An 18,092-nucleotide genomic window follows, 5' to 3' on the forward strand; every position below is an offset into this window, starting at 1 on the left:
TGGGTTCAATCCCTGGTAAAAAAAAAAAAAAAAAAAAAAAGAAGAAGGTATAGGGACCACTGCAATGGGGTCTGGAAATGGGGGAGAGAGACTGGGCTCAACTTCCAATTCAGCATGGGCAGATGAGAATTTATAGCCGGAGGCCAACAGATGGAAAATTACTAGGAGGAAACATGGTGAATAAGGAGAATTCTGACTACACAGACCTAACGGGATTCTTGCTGAAGACACGCCAGCTTTATTAGACCTCACCTTGGGGATGGGGGTGGGGGATGATTGTGAAGATACTGATCAGATGTTGATGATGGAAAGGAAGCAGTTCTTGCTAAACTGACTTAGCAGAGTTCTTTCTTAAAACTGGATTAAAACAAAGAAGTGCACAGGAGAGTATTCAGAAGCCTGACCAAAGTTTGGCCAAGCAAAGATGTCACTTCCCCATTTTTTTTTTTTTTTTTTTGGTACCAGGGATTGAACCCAGGGGTTCTTAACCACTGAGCCACATCCCCAGTCCTTTTTTATATTTTATTAGAGACAGGTTCTTGCTGAGTTGCTTAGGGCCTCGTTAAATTGCTGAGGATGGCTTTGAACTCAAGATCCTCCTACCTCAGCCTCTGGAGTTGCTGGGATTACAGGTAAGCGCCACCAGGCCTGGCTGTCACTTCCTAATAATGCATGTGCACTTTCACTTCAAACTCAAAACTCTGTAATGGACCTGCATTGTGGTCCATTTATGGAGAGCAACTATTCTTCAGAATATTTATTCCCCCTTTTTTTTTTTCCTGTTAGACTTCAGTAATCACTAGTACATAATAAATCTGTCTGTGTGACATGGGTTTTTTTTCTTAGGTTTTGGTAATTGTGACTCTTATCAATGATGGTTTCTTGTTTTGTTTTCTATTTTACTCCTCTACCAGCATTCTATAAAGCAGAACCTTTCTCACCACATCTTTGTCAGAATTGAGTATTATAATTTTTTTTATTATAGTTTATGTTGGGCTAGGGTTATGGCTCAATGGCAGAGTGCTTGCCTAGCATGTGTGAGGCACTGGGTTGGATTCTTAGCACCACATAAAAATAAACAAATAAAATAAAGGCATTCTGTCCATCTACAACTACAAAAAAAATTTTTTTTAAAGAAAAGATAGTTTATGTTGTAAGTCAGGCATGAATGCCTTGGCCAGCTGGCACTAGGGTCCTGGTGGGGATGAGACACATAAGGTGAACTCGTTCCTCCACCTTCCAAATAGAGCTTTCTCTGGGGACTGCAGGAGGGACTGTTTTTCATTTTCAACTTCCTTCTCATGTGGAGCTGGTGAGCTGTTTTCCCAGGATTGTGTCCTCCGGCCCTTCTGCCCATAGCGCTCTGGCTCAAAGACTGACTGCACACTTCTACCCAGATGTCCCGCATATTCGAACCACAGAACCAGCGGAGTGGGCTGAAACAGGAAGTTCCCTTCTGTCTCCCTCTCTGCAACTTTTGGCAGCAGAGCTACCCATGTAGGTAGAGCCGGACAGCAGTGGGTATCCTGTCCTTGAAACTTCAAATTTCCCAGCAAGCACAGGAAGAAACAGAATAGAACTGACTGGGTATGTTGGCCCACAAGGATAATTCCAGGACCAGTCTCAGAAACTTAGCAAGACCCAAGCAACTCAGACACTGCCTCAAAATAAAAATGTAAAAAGCGTTAGGTCCTTGGGCCAAAGAAACTCCATTTTGAAAAGCGCACCCAGGCACGACCTTCTCATTCAGCCCACCCCAAAGAGTCCCTAACAACTGAAACAGCGCCAAGTAACAATCACAAGACCAAATGGGTTATTTTCTGGCTCCTTCATCGCAAATGAGTATATAGTTAAGAAGTTTTTTTCAGCAGGCTGCTGCACCTTGCAGAAGGGCAGCCCGGCAGATATTCTCTTGTCAATAAACCTTTGCTTGACTCAGAGCTGTGTCTGGATATTTGCACCAGCTACCTTAACAAAAATGACTGGGCATGTAGTCGTGGCAAGCCGTCCCTGGGCTCAATCAATATATAGAGAGAGAAAGGGGAAAGGAGACAAAGATCAGAGCAGGCAGGGGAAATCAACAAATCGCGGGTTGGCGGCCTGCTCGTGAACTAGTCCCAGGATAGCGGGGCCTGAGACACCGGGAAGACAAACGTACCACCAAGTAACCGCCAAGATAAGCCTGAGGCTAAAGAGGCCCGAGAGTAGCCCGCGGGCGGGGAAGCGGCAGGGCCGGGGCGGGCCTGAGTGACGCACACAAGCAAGACCAGCGGCACTGGGACCCAAAGGCGCCAAATCCTCCGAGAGGGGCGGAGCCTGGGAAGACGGGAGCGCGGGGCGCATGCGCAAACAAGTGGTGCTGGTGCCTAGAGGAGCCGAGCCGGGTCAGAGGGCGGAGCCGAGACGTGAGCGTGGGGCGCACGCGCGCGGCAAGGGGCGACGGAGGCCGTCATGGCGCCGTCGCAGCAGTCTCGGGTCCTGCGATGCTGCAGCTGCCGCCTCTTCCAGGCGCACCAGGTGGGGCAAGCGCCGGCTTACCCCTCCTCCCGCGCGGGGATGGCTGGTGTGATGTGACGGGCCGCGGGTGTATTTGGAGCCCGAAGACGTGACAGTGCTGAGGACTGGGTGTTATTTGGTGTCGCTTACCCATAACGTCGTTCTGAGCTTTTGTTTTTATTTTATGTGTGATTGTTGTAGAAACCAGAAATAATCGTTTTTGCTGAGGTGGCCTTTCATGAATTCCTGTAGGGAATTGGGATGCCCACCCTGAAGATAGCATCCTTTATGCAGGGCAGTGGCTCTTTCTTAATTTAATTACAAAGGGAGCGTGTTGCTGCAGGCAAGCCCAAGGAACCTGCCTGGATCCCGGCTGGCAAGCTTACGCTGGCTGCTGGTAGAAACTGCTAGATTACTTCTCAGCTGGTCCACCGGGGGTTTACAAAAGCCAGGTGATGTTCATCTGTAAATTTAGCTAGGCTGTACCTAGAGAATACGTCAGGCTTCCTTTGCATCTGTACTTTACTAAGGAAGTATAGGATACAGAAAAGCAGTTGTCAGGAAGTTTGCTTTTAATTTCAAAGGGGATCTATTCTAACAACTGTTTTTAGAACTCAGACTAAAGATGCAGCCATGGGAATATGCACTGGTGTGAACAAGTTACCGTTGAAATGTCCTTGGTCTACGCCTGGACGCCCTCTGGTGTCACTAGATTGCCTCTGCCTCCAGTTTAAGCATACCCACAGACGCCTCCAGTTTTAAATGGTCGATATGTCTAAAATCTGTTTGCTTTCCTGACTTTGAGCACACAAGACTGAGGTTATAATTTAACCTAATCTTTTCTGGTTTGTGCCCTAGTTTGAAGTCAACTAACACTGTGTATCTACCTCTGATGGTTTCCTCTTCTTCCTAGTTACCCATTAATCTGCCATTCCTTGAAAAAGAATAGCATCAAACTTCCTTAAAATATGTATTAAAGACAATAAGATGCTGAATATGCATCTGTAAGTTTGCATGTAATGGAACTTTGTAGGGGCTCAGAAACTTAGGTGTTTTTTGGGGACTGTATTTTAGAGTTGAGAATAAATGGAAATCATTTGCATTTTTTAATCATTACACATATACTGTCATGCATGCCCATGCTCATTTTTAACTCTATGAAAGATGATTTGATGGGCTGGGATTGTGGCTCAGAGGCAGAGCGCTTGCCTAGCATGCGCAAGGCACTGGATTTGATCCTCAGCACCACATAAAGTAAAATAAAGACATTGTGTCCATCTATAAGTAAAAATAAATATATATATATATATATATATATTTTTAAAGTAATTTAAAAAAATGATTTGAAAGAGAGGGAGAGTGACTGTGGTGGCACACACCTGTAATCCCAGCAACTTGGTAGGCTGAGGCAGGAGGATCACAAGTTTGAGACCAGCCTGAGCAATTTAGCAAAACCCTGTCTCAAAAAGGGATGAAAATATCTGGGTGCAGTGATGCATGCATGTACTCCCAGCAACTCAGGAGACTGAGGCAGAAGGATCTCAAGTTCAAGGCCAACCTGGGCAAATTAGTGGGATCCTATCTCAAAATAAAAAGACCTGAGGATATAGCTCAGTGGTAAAACACTGCTGGGTTCAATCCCCAGTAGGATGCTTGGTGGGGGAGTGTTGAGGAGAGGAAGTCAACCTGTTAATTACAAGTCTTCTGTGTGCTCGGCAGTTTCACACATCTCATTTAATTTCAGCAGGAATCCAGAGAAATCAAGTGGATTTGCCAACGAATAAATGGCAAACCCACGCCTATACAATTGCAAAGATCCTGTTTTTATTCTTACTGGCTTCCCAGAATCAGTTACCAGTAATATGTGTCTTTCCATTTTATTCCCCAAATACTGGGGATTGAATACTGGGGCTCACACATTAAGCAAATGCTCTATCATTGAACTAAATCCCCAACCCTATTTTTTGTAGTTTTATTTTGAGACCCAGGTCTTGCTAAGTTGCCAAGGCTGGCCTTGAACTTGCCATCCCAGCTTCCTGAGTAGCTGGGATGAGGGTATATGTCACCAAGCCTGGCCCAGACCCTTTTTTTTTAGTACTAGGGACTGAACTCAGGGACACTTAATTACCGAGCCACATCCCCAGCCGTTTTTATTTTTAATTTTGAGACAGGGTCACATTGAGTTGCTATGGCCTTGCTAAGTTGCTGAAGCTAGCTTTGAACTCACTGTCCTCCTGCATCAGCCTCCAGAGCCACTGGGATTACAGTTGTGCGCCATTAAACCCAGCCCCAGACTTTTTCAATGATGTATTTCTTACTTGCATATATACCCATAGAAAATGCACAGGATTTGTTTTGTGGTGTTTTTAGGTAGATCCTGAAAAGTAGAATTGCTAAGTCCTGATACAAGGCCATAGCTCATAGTTCCATCCCCAGTACCACAAAAAAAAAAAAAAAAAAGTCAAGTCATAGGATATATCCACTCAAATTTTTAGTAAATGCTGTTTGTCCTTAGAATCTTTGTATTAAAAACATATTAATCATAGTAATTTGCTTTGTTTTTGAGGTGCTAGGGATTGAACACGGGGCCTTGTGCATGCTAGACAAGCAATCTACCACTGAGCTTCATCCTCAGCCCTCTTCATCCTCAGTCCTCTTTTGAATGGACTGTCTTTTTTCACCCATTATCTCTACTGTCTTTAGATGTCTGCTTTTATAAAGGCTGTGTTACCTTTTGAAGATATAATAATTTTCATCTTGGGTTGTAAAGTACATATAAATATGTTCATGTATACATATTTATATAGATATGATATAGAGAGAGATACAGATGTAACATTTATTTTATTACAGAGATAAATATTTTATTACATCCCAGCAATTTAAGAGGCTGAGGCAAGAGGATCGCAAGTTCAAAGTCAGCCTCAGCAACTTCGCAAGGCCCTAAGCAATGTAGCAAGACCTTGTCTCAAAATTAAAAAATTAAAAAAAAAAAAGAAGAGCTGGGATGTGGCTCAGTGGTTAAGTGCCCCTGGGTTCAATTAAAAAAAAACAACAACACACAGACGGCAGAAAACTAACTTGATTTTCTTTTACATGGATGGCCAGTCTTTCCAGAACCACTTATTAAATAGTTTATTCTTTCCTCTTAAAAATGCCACCTTCAGGACTGGGGTTGTGGCTCAGTGGTAGAGCACTTGCCTAGCATATGTGAGGCACTGGGTTCAATTCTCAGCACCACATAAAAATCAATGAATAAAATAAAGTTATTGTGTCCATCTACAACTAAGAAAATATTTTTTTTAAATGCCACCATCAGGGCTGGGGGTATAGCTAAATTATTTCTCATCCAATTCTGTCCTGTTTTATATAATTGTATAAGCTATATTTCTGAAATTTCATTGTAGGTGAAAAAAAGTCTCAAATGGACATGCAAGGCTTGTGGAGAGAAGCAGTCCCTTTTGAAGGTATGTTCTGATAAACAGAAAGCAGGTGGGCCCAGCCCTGCAGAAGATGTTTCTCATGGAGCCCCAACATTCCACAGCCAGGATCCTCTTCTCTCTCACTAAGTTCACCAGATACAGAGCTCCTGCTCCTTAGGTTCCTGTTCCTCCATGAAGTGAAATAGATGGAGCAGTGTGTGGGAAAATGCCATTATTTGCTTCTTCATTGACTAGGAATCTGAAGCAGGAGGGTCACTGAGCCGAGAAACTTAAGGCCAGCTTGGGTGACATAGCAAGTCTCAGTCTCAAAAAGAAAAGAATTTCAAGATGGCAACAGTATAGCAGTTCTCAGGCCTGTAAAGCTGATTCTACCTATGGTGGAACTCACCAGTTCATGCTCCAAAATTTCATCACCTACCACCTTCCCCTCAGGCCTCTCAGCTGGCCCCTCACTTTAACTCCACATGTCAGTCTCTGGGTCTCTGCACTCATTTCTGTTTCATTGTATTTGCTAGGATGTTCTTCCTGATATTTTCATGGCTTGCTCCCTCGTGTCTTCCTATTTGTGTTCAGATGTCATCTTCTCAGTGATTCATTTCTTGACCATGGAATGCCCAACATAAAATTTTGTACGCATTGCCCCCCATTCAGCCCTACCCTATTTTGTTGCCTTATTTTCCTGAGAACATTTGTTAACTGTCTTGTAGCCAGATGTTTTACTAATTTATTATGTCCCCTCTTGCTAGAAAGAGCTCGTTGATGACGGTGAGTTTTGTCCACTGCTGCATAGTATTATCCACACTTAGACCAGGGCCTACCACATAATAGGTACTCAGTAAATATCTATTGAACAAATGGGTGACTGCTGTGTAGGAAAAGGCATGTCATTTTATTTTGTATTCCTTTAATTATCAATTAGGGTAAGCATAGTTTTATATATTTTTGGCAGTTTGTGTTACTTCTCTTGTGACCCTTTTTATTAAGTGAAATAGATGGAGCATTGACTGGGAAAATTCCATTATATGCTTCTTCATTGAACTAGGAATTCATTAACCATTTTGCATAGGGCTTTGGGTTGCTTTGTTAGATAAGAGTTCAGGGTGCTAGTGAGGCAGCCAGCTAGACCTAAACTGGCTGCAGAGCCTGTTTATAAATCACTCTAGAAACAGCAGCCAGTCATTAGGTTTCCTGCATGCTGCTTCAAGCATTTTTGGGCCTTGCATAATACAGTTTGGTCTTCCATGAGGTACATCTCAAATATATCTGTTTCTTTGCATTCTGGCAATACTTTTTAAACTAAATATATGTTTTTCTTTCTCAGGTTTATGGTGAGGGTTCTGGTGCTGACTGTAGACGCCATGTCCAAAAATTAAATCTGCTACAGGGACAGGTTTCAGAGCTGTCACTCAGGTACAGTGATTTGAAAGGAGTACGTTATCTTGTCCTATTTTCATCTTGATTGGATGGTGGAAGTATACAGTGGAGAAATCATTAGATTTCCATGTTTTACGTGTGGCAGATTAAACACCCTGAGCCGTCCTCCCCCTAAAAATAACTAAAAATGCCAGCTATAATATTTCAGATGAACTAATGAGCTGTTAGCCTACTTTATATACAAACAGATATATGAAAAATTGTGGTATATATGTGTAATAAGAATTATAATGCAAAAAAAAAAAACAAGTACATGTATAAAGACATGAATCGGCGTGAACATACTTTATACAAAGATATGAAAAATTGTGCTCTATATGTGTAATAGGAATTGTAGGGGCTGGGGATGTGGCTCAAGCAGTAGCGTGCTCGCCTGGCATGCGTGCAGCCGGGGTTCGATCCTCAGCACCACATACAAACAAAGATGTTGTGTCTGCTGAAAACTAAAAAATAAATATTAAGAAAAAATTCTCTCTCTCTCCCCCTCTCTAAAAAAATATAGAGAGATATAGTTAGATAGATAGATAGGCTAGACATGTGGCTCAGTGTTTATTAAGTGCCCCTGGGTTCAATTCCTGGTACCAAAAAAACAAAGAAAGAAAAGAAGAAAAAGAAAGTAACCTTAAGTGGTCAAAAGTTGAAAAAAAAAGCTAGGGCTGGAGGTGGAACTCAGTAGTTGAGCCCTTGCTTAGCACACACAAAGCCCTGGGTTTGATCTCTACCACCAGAAAAAAATAAAATAAAAATGAAGTAAAAGCCAAAATCCAGAGAGAAAGCACCTGAAGTGCAAAGTTTGGTACTCTGAAGCCTCCATTTATGGGGCTAGGAGGGGTGCCAGAGACAAAAGACAAAGCCAAAGGCCTGGGCTTTATAGGAAAAAAAATTTAGTAGGAGACCTCCATATAAAGCTTGAGTCCCTAAAGGCCTCTGCCCTAGTGCACAAATGAACTGCAAATACACTCAACACTGCAGCAGGAAGCTCTTATTCATTGACCTTGGCCCTGGCCGAAGAGGGAGAAATATCTCTCTAAAACTCTGGAAGCACAGGAAGCCATGCAGTGGCTTTTCAGTTTTTATACTCACTATTTGAGGAGCCTGAAGCTGAAAATTTGTTTTTCAATTGTCCCAGGAAGTCTGCTCCCCTGGAGCAACACCTCACCAACATAGACCTTAAAGAATTCCCACAGATAGTAGGGTGTGGTGGTACACACAGTAATCCCAGTGACTCAAAACGCTGAGGCAAGAGGATCACAAGATTGAGGGTAGCCTCAGTAACTTAATGAGATTCTGTCTCAAAAATTAAAAAGGACTAGGGGTATAACTCAGTGGTAAAGTGCCCTTGGGTTCAACCCCCAGTACCCCCCCTCCAAAAAAAAAAAAGTCCATAGATGAAGTTCCAAGGAGCGTATATTCAAGATATTTATTTAGAGATGAGGACTCACTATGTTGCCTAGACTGGCCTCAAACTCAAAATTCTCCCATGTCATCAGCCTCCCTAGTAGCTGAAATTACAGCCATGCACCAATGTACCCAGCTCAGATTTTTTAAATTGATGTGTGTGTGTGTATGTGTATATTGCTGGGGATCAAACCCAAGATCTCATGAATGCTATGTGTTTTACCATTGAGCTACATCCCCAACCCCAGTATTCATATTTAAAAATTGTTAAACATTCAAGGAAGCATGTCATCAAGGACTAAAGACAGCAGAAACAAGTCAGAAAAGTCAGGCTCACAAAGATTCCAGAATTTATAATATTTCATGTTTGATATGTTTAACAAAATAAAAAGGGGTTAATATGAGGGACTTTAGAAAATAGCCAGGTATATTTGAAAAAAAACTCAAAAAGAGTTTATAGAAATTAAAGCCAGGTTTGGTGGTGCATGCCTATAATCTCAGCAATTCGGGAAGCTGGGCAGGAGGATCACAAGTTCAAAGCCAGCCTCAGCAACTTTGTGAGGCCCTAAGCAACTTAGTGAGACCTGACTCGAAAAATAAATAAATAAAAATGTCTGGGGCTGTGGCTTAGTGGTTAAGAACCCCCTAGATTCAATCCCCAGTTCTAAAAAAAAAAAAAAAAAAGGAAAGAAAAATTAAAAGTAATCTCATTAAAATTAAAAATTCAGTGAGCTGGACATCATGGCATATACCTATAATCCCAGTGATTCTAGGGTGAGGCAGGAGGGTCACAAGTTTAAAGCTAGCCTCAGCAATTTAGCAAGACCCTCAACAACTTGGTGAGACCCTATCTCAAAAGAAAAAAGAAAAAGGACTGAGGATATAGCTCGTAGTGAGTGCTCCTGGGTTTAGTCCCCATTATTGAAAAAGAAAAAAAAAAAGAAGAAGAACAAAGTCGGAGGACTTCTATAATCTGATATCAAGATTTATTTCAATGCTTATTGAACTCAAGATAGTATGATTTTAGTGAGAGTCTAGATATCTAGATATATTAGTAGATAAATGACTAAACCAATTCTGCTATATTCATACTATCAAATACTTTTCAGCACCAAAGACAACATGGGCAAATCTCAAAACTGCTAAGTAAAAGAAACCAGATACAAAATAGAGTATAGTATGCAGATTGCTGCAAAGGAGCACAAGAGCACTTTTCAGAGTGATAAAAATTTCTGCCTTGATTGGGGATGTAGTTTCAAAAGCATGGTTTTATCAAAACTCATCCAAATATGTATCTAAGTGAGTATATTTTGGTATAAAGTACTCCTCAATTGATTAATTATAAAAGTTTTTTAAAAATCTACCCTGCTGGGTGTGGTAACACACACCTGTAATCCCAGAAGCTTGGGAGACTGCAGCAGGAGGATCTCAAGTTCAAAGCCAGCTTCAGCAACTTAGTGAGGCCCTAAGCAAGACTTATCTCTAACTAAAATATAAAAAAAGGGCTGGGGATGTGGCTCAGTGGTTAAGTGCCCTGGGTTCAATCCCCAGTTTAAAAAATTTTAAAAATAAAAATCTGCCTTTAGACACGACAGCATAATGAAATTGCAGAACACAGAAAACAAAGCAAGAGCTAGAGAGCAAACAGCTAACTGACAGAACAATAGACCCCAGCTTGTCAGGGGTAGCATTTAATTTTTTTTTTAAGATAAGCTAGTCTTCAGAATTCCAAGACATCCTGAGCTGATGGCACTATGGCACATGCCCATAATCCCAAATTGGGAGGCTGAGGCAAGCCTCAACAACTTAGTGAGAATCTGTCTCAAAATAAAATATACATAAAAACAAAATAAAGATATAGTGTCCACCTAAAACTAAAAAGTAAATATTTAATAAAAAAAAATTTTTTTAAAGGAGGGGGCTAGGGTTGTGGCTCAGTGGTAGAGTGCTCACCTAGCATGTATGAGGCACTGGGTTTGATCCTCAGCACCACATCAAAATAAAATAAATATATAGTGTCCACCTAAAACTAAAAAATATTTAATTAAAATTTTTCAAAAAATAAATATTAAAAGGACTAGGGATATAGCTAGTGGTGAGTGCTTGCTTAGTATGTGTGAGGCCCTGGGTTTGTTCAAGCCCTTGTACCCAAAAGAAAAAAAAAAAAAAAGGAAAATTCCCTCCCTTGTAATGTTTGGAGACATAACACAACAACTGTAAAGCCTCTCATAAGACCCTGACTGCTGGGGTGGGTTATGGCTCAGCGGTAGCATGTTTGCCTAACAAGTGCGAGGCACTGGGTTCAATTCTCAGCACCACATAAAAATAAGTACACAAAATAAAGGTATTGTGTCCAACTACAACTAAATATATATATATATTTTAAAAAGACCCCTGACTGCTGAAAATGTCCCCTCTGCTAGAGGGAGAGACTCTGTGCTGCAAGAATTCAGCTGGCACTACTTCAAATTCCAGGCCTTGCATAGGATATGTATACACATATTGTCTTATTTATTTTTGTAGTCACAGGTACAGTGTTATCCCCATTTGTAGATAAGGAAACTGGGATCCAGTGTTATACTCAAAGTCACACACAGCTGGTCATTGGCAAAGTCAGGATGCCAACTCCTGTTTCTACTTTGAGGGTCTGCCTTCTTGGCCCTGCATCGTGTTTCCTTTTGATAGTGACTTTCACGAGCCTCAATCAAATACCCCCTCTGCCTAGGCCATCTAAATTGTTGGAAGATGACAGAACCACATCAGAACAACAGAACTATGTCCCCGAGATTCCCCAAAACAATCTTTGAAATCTGTGGCTGGATCCTTGCATCCTCCTGTCTTCATCTTCCTTGTCCTTTCTCTTCCCATTTTATAAAGGACCTGCACATGATCTCTCCCTTAGGTCTGTGGAAGCAGCTGTAACTGCTGGCAAAGAAGAAAATGCAGGTGGGCAGCAGGCTGAGGATGGGATCCCACAGGTAGGCCTGCAGGTACGTTCTAGCCCTGCCTTCTGGGCTCTCTGTGTCTCCTAAGGGATTCCATTTATGTGTTGCCAGAGGAAGAAATTACAACACAGTTAGTTTAAAGATCCCAATCAACTTCATTTGTGATTCTTGAATCAGGCAATACTTTATTCCATAAACTAGAATAAGAGGTTGGTTTTATTCACAAAGTAGGATTAATGAAAGCAGAAACAAAGAACAAAGAATAGATGGGTCATTTCAAAATTATTTTTCTTGTAAGGAGGGAACAGGAAGATAGAACAATAGACAAGTAAGTAGTTCACTTCAGGTTACCTTTTTTTGAGTAAGAATTAAAGCAGAGGGAACTTCATTATCGTGTCCAATGAAACTGGCCTGTTTGGAAAGTTAAGCTGTTACCTGTCTCCTGATTTCAGATTAAATTTATTTCAGTTTGGTGATATGGGACATTAGCATAAGTGAGACCATTTTAGTTTTTAGTCTGGTCTGTCAGGTCGTAGTACAAGAGCCTAGTCCAAAACTATGGCCTCTTATAATTTTTATTTAAGAATATTCATTAGTCACTGGGCCTAGAAGTGGACTGTAGTCACAGCTACTCAGGAGACTGAGACAGAAGGCTCATTCGAATCCAGGAATTTGAGGCCATCATGGGCAACATAACAAGACCCTTGCTCAAAAACAAACAAACTGGGTACAGTGGAGCACACCTGTAATCCCAGCAACTTGGGAGGCTGAGGCAGGAAGATCAAGATTTCAAAGCCAGCTTCAGTGATTTAGTAAGGCCCTAAGCAACTTGGTGAGACCCTATCTCAAAATAAAAAGGGCCAGGGATGTGACTCAGTGGTTAAGCACCCCTGGATTCAATCCCCGTACCAAAATTAAATCTGCAAAACAAGAGCTGGGAATATAGCATAGTGCTAGAGCACTTGCCTAGCATGCCTGAGGCCAAGTTCAGTCCCTTAGTACTAACAAAAAGAAACAAATACAAATAAATCCTCTACCATTTGGGGGTTTTTGTTTTGTTTTTGATACTAGGGATTGAACCCAAAAGCACTTTACCACTGAGCTATATCACTTGTCTTTTTAATTTTAAGGCAGATCTCACTAAATTGCTCACACTGGCCTTGAATTTTAGAGTCTCCTGCCTCTGTGTCCAAATCACTGGAACCTGTACCATTTGGTTTTTTGTTTAATATTTTAGTTGGACACAGTACCTTTCTTTATTTATTTTTAAGTTGTGCTGAGGATTGAACCCTGTGCCTCGCTTATGCTAGGTGAGCACTCTACCGCTGAGCCACAACTCCAGCCCCTGGAACCTGTACCATTTGTAAGGATGGAGTTAGCCATGTGCATAAATCTTTACAATACTCAACATTGAGTATTTCGTTCCATAAAATAGAATAAATCTCCTTGGAGAACTCCTTCCAAACTTAGATTGATCTTACCTCCTGTGCAGCCGCAGCTTTCTTCCCACAGCACTCTGAGCATCCCTTTGATAAAGAGAGGAAGCTGGTATCAAATACCAGGATTTTCATGTTCCTTTGCTCCAGACCTTCTAGGAGCTTCCAGGAGCTTCCTGGGAGCAGGAATAACATGCAGTTGTTAGTTGTCGTCTGCACCTGGCACTCAGACAGCATCAGGTGGGCAGTGTGTGTGACAGCTTTCGTGACTGAGTGGGTGGCCTTCTGGGTACATTAGAGATGCTGTGGGCACATAGAGAGAGCTCTGTGTCCTCCCAGAGCCAGAAGAAATGGGAAAAACTGTCCACCAGCAAAGCAACTACCTAGCTTTGCTCTGCTCACAGGATAACACTAGCCATGTCCTCTCATTACTTTGTCTTCATATTTTTATTGTAAACTAGGGAGGTGCTCATAAGCACTCAAGTACAGCCATTCTGACAGCTTTGTCTGTGCTTCCCATTTGATCCCTTTACAGGGTCTTGCATATGTTGTCCAGGCAGGTCTCAAATGGATGGGCCCAAGTTATCCCCCTGCCTTAGCCTCTTGAGTAGCTGGGATTATGGGTACTTCATTATTCTTATTAAAAGATACTTTTTTACATCCTAAAGTTTTATATCATTCTTCTAAATGTAACTTTCAATGATTTTCAGTTTTAAAAAGCTTAATGGCAGAGGGCTTACCTAGTATGTGCAAGGCCCTGGGTTCAATTCCCAGCACCACAAAAAAAAATAATAATTATTATTATTATTATAAAGCTTAAGAGTACCTATAGAATATTGTGGGCATACCAGTGCTAATTCCCTTATTGTGGGGGCAGTTAGTTGCCTCTCCACTTAAGCCATTAGTAGTAGTAGTAGTAGTAGTAGTAGTAGTAGTACTGGGGATTGAACCCAGGGTACACTACCACTGAGTTACATTCCCAGTTCTTTTTATTTTCAATTTGGAGGTAGGGTTTCATTAAGTTGCTCAGTCTGCCCTTGAATTGTGATCCTCCTTCCTCAACTTCCCAAGCAATTGGTATTACAGGCTTGTGCCACCATGTCCAACTATTATAATTAAATAATTGCTATTATTTGTAACCCTGTCATGAGTATGATTTTTCCCCTTGCATTTCTGGGGATGGAACACAGGGCCTTAGCCATGCTAGGCAAGGGCCCTTCCACTGAGCTATATCTCACCCCTGTGACAAGCATCTTTGTGCCTTGGTTGTTTGGAGATCCTGAGTCAAGGAGCATAGATCTTTGGAAGGTTCTTGACAAGTTGTGCCCTGCACAAGGCCTGGACCAATGTACACTGTCTCCACTGTTGTCTTCGGGCAGCTGTATCCCCATCAGCTTTCAGCCATGTGCCTTTCCTGGTAATGAGGGAAACATGGGTCTTAAGACCTCATACCTAAGTATCAAAGCTGATGATTTTTTATCAAAGTGGCCACTTTCCAACTCTAGAGTTTAATCTCTTTCCCAACCTGCAGGAAAAATCCCAGCCCTTGGAGAACCGCTGGCTGAAGTATCTAGACAAGGGCAGCCCAGAGCAGGAGCCAGAAGGAGTATGTTTCCACACACAGCCCTCATCCAACCCAGAGCATCTAGGCCCTCCCTTCAATCAAGCCCTGCCCAGAAAAAGGTGCCAAGTGGGTCTGTAATCCAGAAGGAATGATGAGCTGCTTCTAGTTGTTGGCCAAAGTAGGAGCAGCCCAAGTGTCATATGCCAGTGGGCAGGAAAGCTGGGGGATAGCCATCACTGCCAGCCCCCTCTGTCCCTGGGTACTGCCACAAGGAGATGAGGACTCGGAGGACACTGGCATGGGCAACCTGTATGCTGAGTGTCTCAGACTATACAGAAATTGGAGAGAATCATTAAGGGCAAGGTTGACAAAGTGAACTGTGGCCAGAATGACCAATGTGCCTGGGATCTTGGAAGCAAAGACCTCAGACTTTCAGGGTTTCTCTTCCTCTAAATTTCCTCTGTTTCAGTGAGTGTTCTAGAAGTCGCTTTAGGCTAAGCACTGAGGATGGCTTCTCAGGGCAGGTGCTTTCAGGAGGTAGATTCTAGTTTCAGATAAGATCATTCTAACAAGAAGATATAGGGCAGAAAAATGGACTGCCTGGACTGTTGCTGGGCAGCCACCTGGGAAGCTGTAAGGGATGGGGTTCCTCCCTAGCCTGGGTCAGGCCAAATGACCATGGAGTTAGGCTCTGGGGAAACTGGTTGTTGACAGCACATGATAGCACTTTCTCTGCCAGGAAATGGAGCCAGAGCACAGACCACCCTCCTCAGAGCTTTGTTGTCCAGGATTCAGATGATGCTGAAGTCACCTTGGAATCCCAGGAGGTCAGTGATGAAGAATAATATTTCTCTTCTGATCCATCATCACTGAGCTTACATAGGAGAGAGAGAGCATGTGCGTGTGCACACACACACACACACACACAGATTAAACACAGGGCCTTGGGCATGCTAACCATCTCTACCACTCAGCAGATCTACCCGTGGAATTTTTCTTGTTTTATAAGTTGATTTGTAAGGGTGGTGGTTGTTTTTTCGTTTGTTTTGTTTTTTTGGTAATGGGGATTGAACCCAGAAATGTTCTCCCACTAAACTACGCCCCTAGTCCTTTTTATTTTAAGTTGCCAACGCTGGCACTGGATTTGAAATCCTCCTGCAGCCTCCCACGTCACTGAGATTACAGGTATGTGGCAATATGCCCAGCAAGATTTGGGGTTTTTTTGAGATAGGATCTTGCTGTATTGACTTGGTTTTTCTCAAATTCATGGGCTCAAGTGATCCTCATACCTCAGCTTCCCAAGTGGCTGCTGTATGCGTCTGAGCCACTGTGCCCAGCCCAACCTGGGGATTTTTCTTTTCCATTTAAAGCCAACACACCTTTCTCTGGCCCATATCCTATATCCCTCCCATGTTCATACATCTTCATCCTGCAAAGGGGAGATCTCTGTCCTCCTGCCCTGGATCTCCTGTGCATTTGCCCTGCCCCAGCTGCACACTCCCTCCTCCCAGGCACTCTTCTCACTGAGGATGTTTTCCTAATGCTTAGGACCTAGCAGGCCCCTCTGCACATTCAGCGCTTCAGAGTGTAGCACTGTGGTGGGAGCCCAAGGAATTAGGCAGAGGAACTCTCCTCAGTCACTGCTTATTGCTTTGATGACATCAGTTAAGATCTGCTATGCCTGGCTTCAGACTGTGCAAAACACTGGCTCACAGTCAAGAAACAAAGTCCAAACTTTGTTGTTGCCATGAATTAGTTACCCCAGGTAGGTTTGTGGCCCTGAATATTCTAGATTACAGAATAACAGTAGTAAGTTACCTAATCTAGTGCCAGTCCCTGGGCTGTAAATTTTAATCTCACCATAGCCTGTTGTCATTTTAAAAGCAAGGAACTAAAGCTTGCAAAGGTTCAGTGAGGTCACAGCAAGTTCAGCAGCAAAGCCATGATTAAGCATCAAGACCAGTTTCTTCCCTTGTCTGGGAAGTGGCATTACAGACACTCACCACCTCTACTTTCAAATCCCTTTGCAGGAGCTGGGCACAGTGGTGCACACCTATAATCCCAGCAGCTCAGGAGATCATGCATTCAAAGCCAGCCTCGGCAAAAGAGAGGCACTAAGCAACTCAGTGAGACCCTATCTCTAAATAAAATACAAAATAGGGCTGGGATGTGGCTCAGTGGTTGAGTACCCCTGAGTTCAATTATTTGGTACCTTCCGCCCCCAAAAAAGTCCTTTTGTAGGTATTGAAACTAACTTTCAATGCATCTTTGGTTCCTGAAGTGGGAGAAGCCAGGCCAAGCACCTCTTTCATACCTCTCTGTGAACTACTTACATAGTTGTTTTCATGGCTCTGGATATTTCCATCTGGCCAAGAGTAAGCAGGCTGGCGTCTCTGTCCTCTCTAGACAGTCTCTAAGTCCTTCCCGCTCACATCTCCTTTCAGGAACCCCTGACTTGATCTGAAAGTCTCCAATGGATGGGTCACCTAATGACATGAAGATGTCTTTCTGGGAAACCTGGTCCTGTGATTTAGCAGAAGATTGGGGTGAGGTGGAGGGTGTTTATTCACTTTGATTTGCTAAATATCGAAATCAAGGCATGTTCCAGCCCGCCAGAGTAGTAAGTAGGAGAGCTTAAAGCACAAGGGTCAGCACCCAGGCAGAAGTGAGGCAGTAGCAGTGTGGAGCCTGACGGAAGCCATTTCTGATTTCTCACCCAGGGATATACTGGCCTGACCAGGACCGGGGAGCGAGGCAGCAACCACTGCCTCCAGAACTCTGTGCACTGCAACACCAGGGAGCTTAGTTTTCCTCGGTGGAAACTACCAAGTCCTGCGCCACAGGTTCAGGCCCCATCTTCTAAATGGGCACGGTTTCTCCTTTCACCTGGGAACAGCTCACTTGTGGACACAGAAGTGCCAAGACCATTGCACAGTGGCTCTGGGTCAGCCAGCCCAACACAGGCTGAACCAGGTACCCCTAGGACTGAGACTCCAAGGGAAGGCAATCCCAGCAGGCTCACCACCACCATCCAGTTTCCTCAGGCCACATACACTCCCATGTCCAGACCTAGGCCTTGCAGGAATTCCCCTCAGCAGTCATGGAGCACAGGGACTCCTCTGGTCCAGGGGGTAGAGAGGGCCCCACCTGTTCAACTATGTAGTCTCTTTACAACAGGGGAAGACTTTGATGATGATCTGTAAACTGAGATGATCATAACTGTAGTATTTAGAGTCATGTGTTACATGTGCCCATTTCCTCTACTATGCCACAGAAACAGAATTCCTGAGGTGCTTTTAAAGGAGTGTAATCTGAGAACAACCAAGAGTAGACAATAAACATTACTGTAAAACAGGTATTTCTCTCATCAGCAACC

At 43.0% G+C, this 18,092-nt stretch overlaps 1 protein-coding gene across 2 annotated transcripts; it reads left to right on the forward strand.

The window, feature by feature from the left end:
* Positions 1-2,364: 2,364 nt before the first annotated feature.
* Positions 2,365-18,074, forward strand: Mrnip (MRN complex interacting protein). Of its 2 annotated transcripts, none has more exons than XM_058583358.1 (7): positions 2,365-2,517; positions 5,904-5,963; positions 7,261-7,349; positions 11,674-11,755; positions 14,678-14,835; positions 15,456-15,543; positions 17,437-18,074. In XM_058583358.1, the coding sequence occupies exons 1-7, from the start codon at positions 2,452-2,454 to the stop codon at positions 17,917-17,919; spliced, it is 1,026 nt and encodes a 341-aa protein (XP_058439341.1). In that variant the 5' UTR covers positions 2,365-2,451; the 3' UTR covers positions 17,920-18,074. The 2 variants fall into 2 exon arrangements, with proteins under 2 accessions (XP_058439341.1, XP_046313002.1); XM_046457046.2 differs by having other exon boundaries at positions 11,674-11,749; positions 14,684-14,835.
* Positions 18,075-18,092: the final 18 nt, after the last annotated feature.

The sequence above is a fragment of the Marmota monax genome, unplaced genomic scaffold (assembly GCF_021218885.2).
Source record: "Marmota monax isolate L192 unplaced genomic scaffold, Marmota_monax_Labrador192_F-V1.1 WCK01_AAM20220418_F8-fsc00263, whole genome shotgun sequence".
Classification (NCBI taxonomy): Eukaryota; Metazoa; Chordata; class Mammalia; order Rodentia; family Sciuridae; genus Marmota; species Marmota monax.